The 12,486-nt window shown below is 43.6% G+C and overlaps 2 protein-coding genes across 2 annotated transcripts in view; one reads left to right on the forward strand and one right to left on the reverse strand.

Annotated features, from left to right (window-relative positions):
• Positions 1-5,094, reverse strand: part of LOC119172127 (facilitated trehalose transporter Tret1) — a 50,560-nt gene extending 45,466 nt beyond the window's left edge. Inside the window, exon 1 of the mRNA XM_037423133.2 lies at positions 4,712-5,094. Coding sequence (XP_037279030.1) covers positions 4,712-4,778 — 67 coding nt within the window. The 5' untranslated portion in view covers positions 4,779-5,094. The remainder of the gene's footprint in view (positions 1-4,711) is intronic.
• Positions 1-12,486, forward strand: part of LOC119172129 (uncharacterized) — a 108,763-nt gene that overhangs the window by 27,855 nt on the left and 68,422 nt on the right. The window lies entirely within an intron of this gene.

Raw genomic sequence — 12,486 nt, forward strand, 5'->3', positions numbered from 1 at the left:
CTACTAAAGCATCACGCTGCCTTGTGTTTAGACATACGTTTGAGGCCCCGTCATGCTGCGGTTCCACGAAGCGATAAATGTCTGCGCGCATATGTGGTCCCCTGCCAGCTGATTATACAATCATAACTTTCGCTCAGATATTTTACCTCTATCCAGGGAACTACTTCGCCACAGGCTCACGAGCCCCACTTTGGCTAGGCACGTCATCCTATTATGTTGCAGCGACTTGAGCTGTGCTTCAAGCCTGGATTTCGGCAAGATATACTTATTCCTAAAATATGAGACGTCCATTTACGGCAACCGGCAAGGAACGTGACCAGCTTTTCGACCTTCTTGGAGGCTAAAACATTTACGGCAGTTTGCTAATCCTGCTTCAAATGACCAACTTTAAAATGTTTCAAAGCCGTTCAATGATTAAGTCAATAAAGTCACGCAGTGGTCACGACGAGTGCGTTAGTGTTTTTTGCTTCCTGTTCTCATTTTAGTGTTCTTTGCATATGTACGAAGGAAGCAGTGCCCTTCTTGAAATAAAGTTTGTGTTTATGTTGCGTGCATTTCTCATAGAAATGTGTTTGGTTTTTTATTGATTCCTATAAAGACAATTCAACGGGTAACAGTACTAGTAAACAAAACAACAAACAAGCAAAATTGTAGTAGACCAATATATATAGGGGGATCGAGGCAAAGATTGGTGGCTTTGTTAATATTAAGCGCTGGCATTGCAATGAAGAGCACATTTGCACACAATACGCGTATTCAGGGCGACACAGTGTGATATGATAATTATCGCGGTGAGGCGCCCAGTACGCTAAGATCACTCGCACGATTACCCATGCAAGATAGTGAGAACTGGTCGAAGTCTACTCCCTGACGTACCATGGCGTTTGCGAGGTATACGTAATATCTGACAACGGGAGGCGCGGGTGAATTCACAACGATTACCCATCTTCAACCGACCGGGGGTATTAAGGAACGATTTCGAGCAACTGTGAAGATAACATATGTGCTGTCCTAGGGAACTTGAGCCAACACGAAAAATCAAAGCCATGTTGGAGGGGAATCGAATCGGGCGGATACTATTCGCGCTTGTCTATGTTCGTACTCAGGCAATGTTTCATTCTATGCTTTACTAGTTCCCTATTCATGCATAGTCACCTACTTTTAATTTTGAAAATTAACGGCTAAATATAACCGCAGAGCTGCAGTGTAAACCACCACTGAATACAATCGTTTTCTGCATAATGTGTCTAGGGTATTTTATTGCGGATTGCAAGGAAAGTGAAAAAAAAAAGCCTTGACCTGGAGCATTAGCGCACATGCTACTGCGCTGCTCACAAGCACGTACTCGGCAAACATAAGCATATGACATGCTATATCATACGCAGGTAGGGAATCACTGCATCGATGAAAGACTAAAAAAAATTGTGCTGTTTAAGAGGGCCGTAGGTGTAGAAATGTTACTGACGTCTTCAGTGTCTGATATGACGGATATTATTCACGTGCATGCTTGCGGAAATCAAGAATGCAGTAGACAAGGCGGCGAAGCAAATCTATCCGGTCTCGTCCCAATCTGTGGTGTATTTTCAGTGTGACTCGCCAGATAGCAGAAGGGCCGACAGTCGTTTTAACGTGGTAATAAAAAGCCAACGAATAATAATGAAAAAGAACCAGAGAAGGCGCAATCACGAATTCATAAAGCACATCCACCAGCTTTCAAGAGTGTTTCTCCAGCGTGAAAGATGAGGTGCCAAACGAGGCATATCATAAAGCCAGACGTCTGGTTGATGAAATGCATTCACGGAAGGAATGACGTTTGCGTCACGTTTTATTATCTCAGTAATGGGACATCTCTTCGACAAAATGATGGTGACACAGATAGTGACGTAATGCACCCCATGAGAATGGGATGGGCCAAATCGGGTGTACAGACTGAATCGCATCAAGTGGCGGAGCGCGTGGCTGGGGGCGCTGTTGTTGTCCGCCGCCGCTACCTCGCGTTAGCAACAAGTTTTCTTTCATGCCTAAATTATAGCGGAAAGTCCTACATTAGGGATATGCTAGCTATTATGAAGGCGTGAGTACTTGTATATTTATGCAGAAAAAACGACAGTTAAAGCGGTCGGACGGGCGCTCTAGACAAGTGTAATTTCGTCTGTCAAGGTTGCAGGCAGATTTTTTATCCACGAGGGAGAGGGGGGCACCTCTTTTGGAGATGTTCATTTCTCGCTCTGATTGTTATGGCGAAAAAAAATTTCGGTCCGGTCGGGCACAGACCCAGGGTGCAACGCCCAACCGGGCCCGTGCCAACATCGGTGGCATTGGCCACGCCACTGCCACCGAAGTTTCCAATGGCATATAGCCAGGGGTGGCTACACCACAGGCAGCTGTCCTTGTGCCCCAAAAGTAAAGCGGAGCATGCAAGCTGTCGCCAAACTACGCAAAGCTGCATGCTAGCCCACTCTATCACATAAAGGGTTTTTATTTACAAACTGAAGATAGTGCCTACATTTCCACTATTAAATAAAGAAATGTTTTTTGAATACAGCTCTTGACATGCAGTTTTGCGTAGTGTGCCCTGGTTTTGCGTAGTTAGGCCTTAGCTCGCGTGCTTCCTTTTTGTCTAGGCACCTGTGCCGCCAGATGACCCGTTCAATAGACATGCTCTTGCAAGCACATGAAGAATGTGTATATTTTCTTAGCAAAACGTGGTAAGTGCTAAAAAAATGCCGCCATATCCACGAAGTGAATGATGATGAGTGGGCGAAGCTCCGGAGGTAAACCTGGTAAACCATGAATCCTCCGTACATTTTTCCCACTCGATTTTATTGCAACGCTCCCCCTAGCGTATGTCGCCGCACTATATCGAACGATGACACGCGCCATATGTGGCATCATTCCTATTTTATAACACCTCGCATCTTTCATAATCAACTACACGTACCGCCGTCTAGTTTATAACGTCTTGCATCTTTCGGACGGACGGACGGATGGACGGATGGACGGATGGATGGATGGATGGATGGATGGATGGATGGACGGACGGACAGACGGACGGACGGACGAACAGACGGACGGACGGACGGATGGATGGATGGATGGATTGATGGATGGATGGATGGATGGATGGATGGATGGACGGACGGATGGACGGATGGATATGGCTGTACCCTTTAGATCGGGCGGTGGCTAGCGTAATACTTAGAACTGAACGAGAGGTGGCTACATACAGGGGACGCACAGCCCACGCCTTAAGGAGCTTCGCTCCTAAAATGTGCACACGCTTTCGCTTGATTTGCCCGATGGGCTATAATACATCGCAAACTTTGATTCACTCTACTGACGCATTAGGTCATAGAAAATGATTGGGAAGTTGTTGACTAAAACCAAACTGGAAGCGACCGTAATACTTCACCTAGGCGCCTATAGTGGCACACTCGCCTGGGTGTTCGATGTGCGAGGGCTACTTCCAATGATATACATAAATGCCACAATCGTATACACAACTACTACCGAAATATTACCTAAAGGTAGAATATAGCAATGAGAAAATAAACTGGCCACTGTAACGTTTACGAGGTTAGAGTGTATACCAAAAGGCGCGTTTGTAAAACGTCAAGTGTTTGGGACAATGGTGCAGTGAATAACGTGTTCTGTATCTGTTTACGGGGACCGATAGATTTTTAAGATCGACTTCCATTGATGAAACTTTTTTCTTTGCCATCTCATCACGCCCATTATTTTGACGGCATTTCGGGACAGAAATACGTCATCGAAGTCTTGGCGGACATCGGCAAAAAGCGTGTTAGTGTGGAAAAATGTCTCACGCTAGTTAAAGGATGCAACAAGGTGAATTAGACAGCAGAGATATGAAATATAATGCTACAGCATTACATCTATACGTTCTAAATCCAATTTTGCAGATGGTGTAGTATACATTACGAATCCAATTTTTCCTGTATAGACAGGAAAAATGGGATTCGAGCAGTAAAGTATATCAGAGGGAATCGCTTCCTCAACAAGGCCTCACAGCTCAGTGGCCGTGAAAACGTTAAACGTTATGTATTATGTGACAAAGAGAAGGCTTCGCCACTTTTGTTTCTTTGAAAAAAGCATGTGTTGCTAACTTTATGCGCTGTGAGCAACGAGACATTATTTACAATATAGTTTTAAACGAAATAAATATTGAGATGTCTCCATCGTTCAACCACACAGTCAGACATTAGCTGAACTGCTGGGATGTTTTGCTTTTCAGCCTTTTAAAGCTGATAAAAGTCAGTCCTGTGCATGCTTCAGAAAAATGCAAATTAAGATGAAGATAACTTGACGCCAAGTGACGACGGGAAGATACTTCTTGTTTACATTTTATACATTTGCATATTGAGCCTTTCTGCCCCAGGTGTTCGTTGTCTCTCCAGTACCATTAAGCTAGCTTTGCACCTATGACGCTGAAAGCATTTGTTGATTGATGTTTGTCATATAGGCACCGCGGTTTTACAAGCTAGCCGGGTAGAACAAAAAAAAAGGCTTCTTTTAGTTGCAAATTTCAGGGAAGTGCTGGCGAAATAATGCTTAACTGTGGTCAGCACTGCAGTTCTAAAAATTGAGTCGTCTTTCCAGACCACCCAGAAAAGTTGCAGGGCCATATATGCGAAAAGTTTATTGTCCTAAAAATGCCTTTAACTTAGAATGAGAACAAAGGGCGCATGCTCACCTTTCTCGAATTGACAGTTGAGGTGCTGAGGTGTACTAGATGGCCTGCGTTCTTCCTTGAAACTCATTGTCAAGACCTTCCGGGGTAATCTACTTATGAGCCAACACACTTATGGCCGATGGTATAAAATATGAGTTCAGAATGGCCTTGCTAAAATGGCCCGTTTCGGTGGTGGACCCTAAATACCCACAATACAGATTATTCACTGCGCTGCGCTGCTCGTCTGATCTGACGCCCGTTATCCAACTTCAGATTACGCTACGTTCGCAGCTGTAAACGTTTCCCACCACCGAGGCTCAAGGTGCTAGAAAGTTTCCATGGGTGGGGCACTACTGGAGTTTGAGACTCACGTCCCATCATCTTTCCCTCCTGCTCACTCTTTCTCTCAAGATTTCCTCCTCTCTCTCTGCTCCGTCAATGCTTACACTCTGAGGATAGAAAAGCCGCGTGTCGGCAGGACGCCGACGACACGGAGCAGTTTTTGAAGTGCCTCCCGATAACAGCTTGGAGGAGGTAGGCATGGCTCGATGGTGGATCTCTGTGAGAGACCGATCATCGCGTCTGAAAGAACGACTTGAGAAGGAGGAGCAGGGCTGTCGATATCGATAGGCATGGCGTTGTTGTTCCCGCTTTCGCAGACTGAACTCGAGGGAGACATGATTGCGTCACAGTAGCTCCTTCTACTGCTCAATCACACCAATAAGCAACGGAGGGGCGGCCGAGTTGGTATCGAGTCACCGACGTTAACTGCACCAGTTCTCCAGAAGCATACATAATTCACCGTGGCAATGAAAATTATACTGATCGCGAATTTCTCATTATTGAAGGCAGAAGGTTGGGGAAACGAATAGAATCTGGACGTCTGAAAGGGCCTGTGTGCATAATGTGTATAAGTTGTAAGGCGTCGGGCTGTGGAAGGCGTGGAAACACCCCGGAGACAAGACAAGGACACCAACCAACACGTCTTTACTTTTCAAAAGCTCAGCCGGGACTACCCGTGAGCGACCGCTTAGCGCGAGGCGCGAGGGCGCCTTCATTCTTCGTTTTCTTTTACCGAGCGCTATCACACAGTGGAATGTTTAGCACAACAGGTGCCTCATCCAACAAATCTTAATTATTAAAGAAACTGCGCTACAGTTACTGCGAAATACGAAGTTAAAGGGGAGACACGAAACGAAGTGGACAGTACAAGTGCAAACTATCAACTCCATTTATTGATTTAAAAATAAAAGCATCGGCTTGAGGAAGAAAAAAAAAACGATTTCCCGGAAAGACTTTCACATATCGGACCAGCAAAACGCATGCGACAGTTCAAGCTCTGTTCTACTAACCCCGACGAAAAACAAATTTGTCAAAAACCAGATATAGCAGTTTAAATTAGCATAGTCGGAAAAGAATTTTAAGTCTTCGCCACACCTCGGATTCATAATTACCCCACGAGAACATGGAGACAGTCAAGCGAAATCGCCCCAACTCCCACTTTCATCGAAAAGCGAGTTTTCCTTTTCCTGAACGTCTTCTTTCTTCCAAGCTTTTCTTTTCCCCAGCAAACTCAGATGATAGTTTGCGCCTATAGGGTCCACTTGGTATCGTGTCTCCCCTCTATGTTCATATTTTATGGTATAGGTAGCTCAGTTTTTTAATAACAAAAAACCAACTAGCCCAATGCCTCCCTTTGCTAACAAATGTTCGCAGGTGAGCTGTACGAGTGAAACTTGAGTGTCTGGAGAATTGAAGTGTGCCCATCTGAATAGAGTCTTTGTGGGAAAATCAAAGTATTCTTTCTATTGAAGGAATGGGTAGGCTGTAATGTATATTTAAAATTTTTCATTCATAATATATTTAAAATACAAAATTTTCATTAGCTAATTCACGTTGGTATGTGGATTGAAGTATATGAGCCTTTTTTATTCGCCCTTTACATTTACTTTGTGCATTTTTCATGTATCGCTGCTTGCAGGCCAATGTAATCACCATTTTTTTTGCATCAGTAGCTTATTATGACGTTACGACGAAGAGAACTGCCGTATGCATGTTTTATATATCTGTACTTTTTGTTCTTCTGAATTATACAGGCATGTGCGATTGTTTACCAAGCCTGGGGGTACTGACACTGTCAAGCCTGATATGAGGTTTTTTTGTATGCACCCATCAAGCGTCACTGAGCAGAATTGACACTCAAATAAACTGTTATTTGATTGATTCATTGATTAGGTTAGTGGTTATTCTATTGAGTGATTAACAGGTTGACTAACTGTTTGATCGGTTCATTGATTGATTCACAGATTTGTGCTCAATCAGAATTTCTTCTGCATCAAACGATTGATGACAATCACCACGACACTCCGTGAAGGAAGTTGTATTTGCAAGGGGACTTCAGATGAAGGGCGATAACTCCCCAATAAAAATCTAGTGTTTTTTTTGTACAAGCCAGCTTGCAAGTCTTCATGTACACAATAAATTGTTATATAGGGCAGCCTACGCTTAGACTCAGTCCTCTGTGGCCACGCACTGATTCGTTCTATGGTGTTTGGATATACCAAAGAGTTGCTCGCATCCTTCCACGAGATATAGGTCGTTTTAGCAAAGAATATTTCACGTCACTAAGAACACAGCGAGAGGAACGTGCATGTGAGGGCAGCTATACATGCATGGGGTGTTTTTTCTTACTGTGTATGTAAAAATTGTGTAAACATGACGTAGCAGGGAGGTATACGACAGTACTGTAGTAGCACCGTTGGAAGTATATGGAGAGTACGTATATCAAGATGGATAAATTTGATAGAAACTGCACGTTTTTGGGGACTCTCGCCATTGGTTTCAAGAGAGAATTATTTTAGTGGGGAGCTGGAGAGGTTTGCCTGGTTTATCACCTGAGAGACTACTCCAGGTGCCGGGTCATGACAATGATATATAAAATGATAAACACACAACACATACAGTTAAATACACGCATAACAGTCACATAACACATACAATCACTTACACGCACTGCACTATAAACAAGCATTAGTATCAGTAGTATTAGTGCTTAGTGTACAAGACTGATGTCAGCGCCTTCTGTTGCCGATAGATGTGGAGGGGAAGCCGATTGAAGCCGAAGTGATATCATAAGCTCTGTTAAGGTCCTTGTGGGCGAAACGGTCTGCCCACGTTACTGAGCAGATTGAATGCTAGCTTCACTTCGCTGATATCATTGCCTGTTGCATCGAGAAAGTTTTCTCCTCGAAATATCGCAAATGACGATACTAATGCTTACACAAACTCCATTTCTAAAAGGGTTCTAACAGAATAATAACATAAAAAATCTGCCAAGTTATGGTAATTGCCCAACTATGCTAACATGGTTAGCCATAACTCGGCAGATCGCGCGCTGCAGTGCATGACTGGTAATTACAGGCTCTCTTTACCCAACAGTATCCGCTACGTTTTAAGAGGTCTCCAAAACTGACAAGCCAGTGGGTCCAACTATCAACACCCGTCGTGTGTAATGCTCGACCACATCCGCACACAAAACGGTGACGCACTTCTGGTTGTCCGCATTAAGGAGTGCTTTCGAAGACGAAACGGGAAAACTGTGTTGCCAAAAAGAAAGCTTCCGACGCGTGTGCCGTGGCCACGAAATCGCGAGCAGCTACCGAAAAGTGTACTGTGGGCACAAACGCAGAAAAATAGTAATGGCGGCTATGACGTCACCATAACTTGTATCGGCCACGGCCGCTCTAGAGGCGCGCGCTAGCTCCTGCCAGACCACCCCTGTATCGGCCCTAGACTTTCCTAAAATCAACGAGCGAGGAAGCTGGCGTTGCGATTGTTCAGCCACCATGGAAAATATGGGTAATACACAGATTTGCCTAGTCTTCGAGCTCTCGGTTTTGAACGCACTTGTGGCTTTGTTTACTGCCGTGTTTTGGTTTTGTTTCGAATGAAAGAATGGAACATTGTAAACTTATTGAGCCGAATTTAATTGGTGAGTTTAAAAAGGCTAAGGTGTTGAAGCGTAACAGCTAAATTTTTGCTGAACTTTGCATCACGGCAAAGCGAATTCTGGCCCCGAGAAATTGAAACGAAGCCGAACGAAAGAAGACTGGCAAATTTGTGTACAACGCATCTGGCTGAAGCGCCGCACTTTGGAGCATAGACATTATCGCCAGAGTTCCATCTAGTAAGTATTGTTTCCCAGATTGCAGGAAAGTCTATGGTATTGGCTACATAATGGTGACGTGGGGAAAATAAGGAGCGTCACCATCGAGCCACTTTCCAGGGTTTCTCTGCCACGAGGTGTGGCGTGTCCCGCTTGATCACGCACGCAAGCTTCAATGCCCATATAAAATACCTTCAAAGTCTTATTAGTTGTTTATATTTTGAGGATGATATGGACATGTCCACGAGATTCAACCCCATGGTGTCATATCGCCCGCGACATTCTGCGTCAGTACCCCGTTACTTTGGTGCAAACAACAGCACTTTCTAAAGCTCACAACCTCTTGTAACTCCTCCACGCATGCCTTTCAGATTGCGTAATTGGCTAAGCTTCAAGTGCATTTTTCATAATACTCGCGCGATAAGTTCGCCTGCTTTACGTTGTGCCGTAGACTATACTAGTAAAAAAAAAAGACACTAGTTGAATTATCCTATGAATTTAGACTGATTGACACTACAGGTACTGTAGTAAATAGAACACATGAATTATGCAAGGAATGCGATGCAAGTTCAAAATTGTAGTGTGTATAAATGAATGGTTTGTTCGTATAGATGCCGTTTTGTCGCCCAAAACCTGGGGCATAGAAAAACTGGGAAGATAAAATGTCTTCAATTGATGCTCCTTGAGCCGTGTTAGTTTATCAGTATGTTTTGACCTGCTTGGTAATCTATGACCCGTTCCGTCTTCTAAAAAATAGAACGAAGGAAGGTTTACGTCCAAAAAGTGTAAAATATCGGGTCACCACATGTCGTCTGTCCACTGATAAGAATTTATCCCGAGTGCCCCAGAGATAGCTCGTCAGTGTTGAACACTTGAACGACGCTCCAGTCGTTCGTCGTTCCTTCTTTCTTTTGCTTAGTGGCACAAAGTTCATAGACCATTCATCTTGGACACGGGTAGGCATGTCGCGTAGTAATTGGAAGTTTCAGTCAATGAGTATTGCGTAGTGTGTAAACGCAAATATTGGCCTTAAATTAGATGAAACCCCAGTAAGCACAACCGCTGTGGGAGGCTTTTGGGGGCTATAAGAAATACAAGGTTATGGGAAGCGTCGTCAAGGATAGATTGACGGAGTCTGAATCCACCGAAGTTGGTTTAAGTGAGGCTCAGTGAAACAACAGTTTTCTCTGGAACACACGAATATTTTTTCGCTTCCTGCGCCAACAAAATGCAGTGACCATGACAGATAACGGGTCTTGTCCACCTACTGTGGGCTCAAAAAAGAAAGACCTGAGTGGTGAGCCATACGAACCGACACGAGAAACTACTTGGGCTCCGGTTGTACATAAAAAGTGTCGGATTGAAATAAATCAAGAAAGCGGATTTCTAATACCGATGTAACACGGAAACCTTTGATCGTGATCAGTGACTATCCGAATTGAACTAGATCCGAATCAGATGCTGCTGTACGGTCACATTTATTCGCGATCAGGCCTGATCTGGATCAAGACGATCGCGATCTGGCTTCGTGATTGCGATTTCGCTGACGTAACGCTATAGCTTATCCAGTTAGACTGCACTATGTAGCAGCGAGTAACTTGTTAGTTGCGATCGAGAAAGCAAGAAATTCGATCTGGATCGGCCATGATGGCGATAGAAAGTGCTCGTGTGACACCGCAATAGCAAAACGGTAATGATCTTCCTGACAATATATCTATCACATGAAATCCGGGTGTAATAAAAATGAAAAGATAAACGTGGATGGGGAACACACATTGACGAAAATGAAGTAATAAAAAATGGCCCACAACTTACACGAGAAAAAAAAACCTGCACCTATGACGTACAAAATTAAATTATCTCAAAATATGCTACAGATGGCTATTCTATGCGTGGTTTTGCGTGCGTCGGCATACTCGGGCCGCCAAAGCCCTACGCGCTTAAGCGTTGACACAAAGTTATGCTTGGGAATGAAAGCAGTTGTAAGTTCAAAGTAATATACATACAAAACTTTATCGTTACGCTCACTTTATGATAATTCATCTGCCTGCCCAATCCACAGCAATGGAATCGCTGGAAATACAAATACCGTGACGTGTGGTCTATACAGTATTTTCTGTAACACTGTGGAATGAAAATCTAGGGCCATAAGTATATGCGGTATTCCTATAACAAGCTGTTCCTTCATTCTTGATCTAAACGAGCAACGTGAACCATTGGCGGTAGAATGTGACTAGAAAAATAGTACAGGGCACTAAATAGCCTAATGCAGCGGTGGGGTACAATTTACACAAAAAATGCAGCGCATGTTATGAAGATGTCTGTTGCTTGAAGCTTCTAAGAGACCCATAATGGGAAATTGATAAATATGCATCTGCTAAAGTTGTATGTTTGCACACATGGGCTATATTAGGGTGTACCGATTTTCCTCTTTGGGAAGAGCTTTCGCTTGGCCAAACTGGTTTTGGGACGTTAAACCCCACATATCAAAATCAATCGCTTGGCCAATCCCACTGAGTGGGTGTGAACCACTGTTCAAGGTTCCAGAGGTCGTCAAAACTTGTGGAGCTCACTCAGACTCATTTGTTAAATATATTTCGCGTTTTGGAGCCACTCGCACTCGCACTCACCAAATTTTCTTCAACCGGACTCTTTCAGACTCAACCTCAGCAAAACATTACTCACCCGACTTACTCAGACTCAGACTGACGGTTGAGTCAAATCGTGAGTCCGTTAGCCTTGAAGTGACTTTTTTCAAATATGGTGTGTATGCTTTTCAACACTACTATGTTACGTAATCGGTGCTATTCTTGGCACGAATTGATATAGTACCTTGAAAGACGTGTTATGAGTAAGCTTATTTTTTCTTGGAATAGATGACAAGATGCAATATATTTAAAAGGAACTTACCCGGAAGGGTTGACGAGGGGGAGACCAAGGCACTCTCCTAAATAATTAGCGCCTCCAACCAATAAATATTGAAATAGACACTACTTTGGAATACGTGGAGGTAGTCATGAGTCCAGATAAGATTGGCAGTAATAGTGAATTGTGTATAGATAGGACCATAAGTCAGCAAAAGAAAGTGGAACTTACTTGAACTCACTCAAGAATGATATCTTTACCTTTGAACTGATTCTGTCTTGGACTCACCAGAATTTTCCTGGGCCTAACTCTCTCGGACTTACACTCGCGAAAACTTTCTTCAACATGACTTGCTCGAATTCAGATGCACCGAAATGTTACTGACCCGGACTCACTCAAACTCAGTCTCGTAGTTAAACATGAGTCTGAGTGATTCCGAGTGCGACGATTCGTGAGTGAGTTCGCCGCCCTGTGCAAGGTTCTACTCTACTCTAACCTACTCGTCAGTGCGTATGTTTGAGCTGCTCCTTTAGTCACTTAACATAGAGAGTTGACGAAAAAATTACAGGAAATAACAGCGCTGTCACGCTTGTTCAGCGACGATGAAAACTATTGTAAACATATAGTTTGCCTCATCTTCAGGCTTGTTGCTGTGAACAATTTTACATGGCATTACTCATTCATGTAGCTAAATCATTCCCGATTATCCGAGCACTCAAATAAAAGATTGTATGAGAGTTACTGTTTAGTAGTAACCGTAATTATT

Source organism: Rhipicephalus microplus, chromosome 4 (genome assembly GCF_043290135.1).
Source record: "Rhipicephalus microplus isolate Deutch F79 chromosome 4, USDA_Rmic, whole genome shotgun sequence".
In the NCBI taxonomy this organism is placed as follows: Eukaryota; Metazoa; Arthropoda; class Arachnida; order Ixodida; family Ixodidae; genus Rhipicephalus; species Rhipicephalus microplus.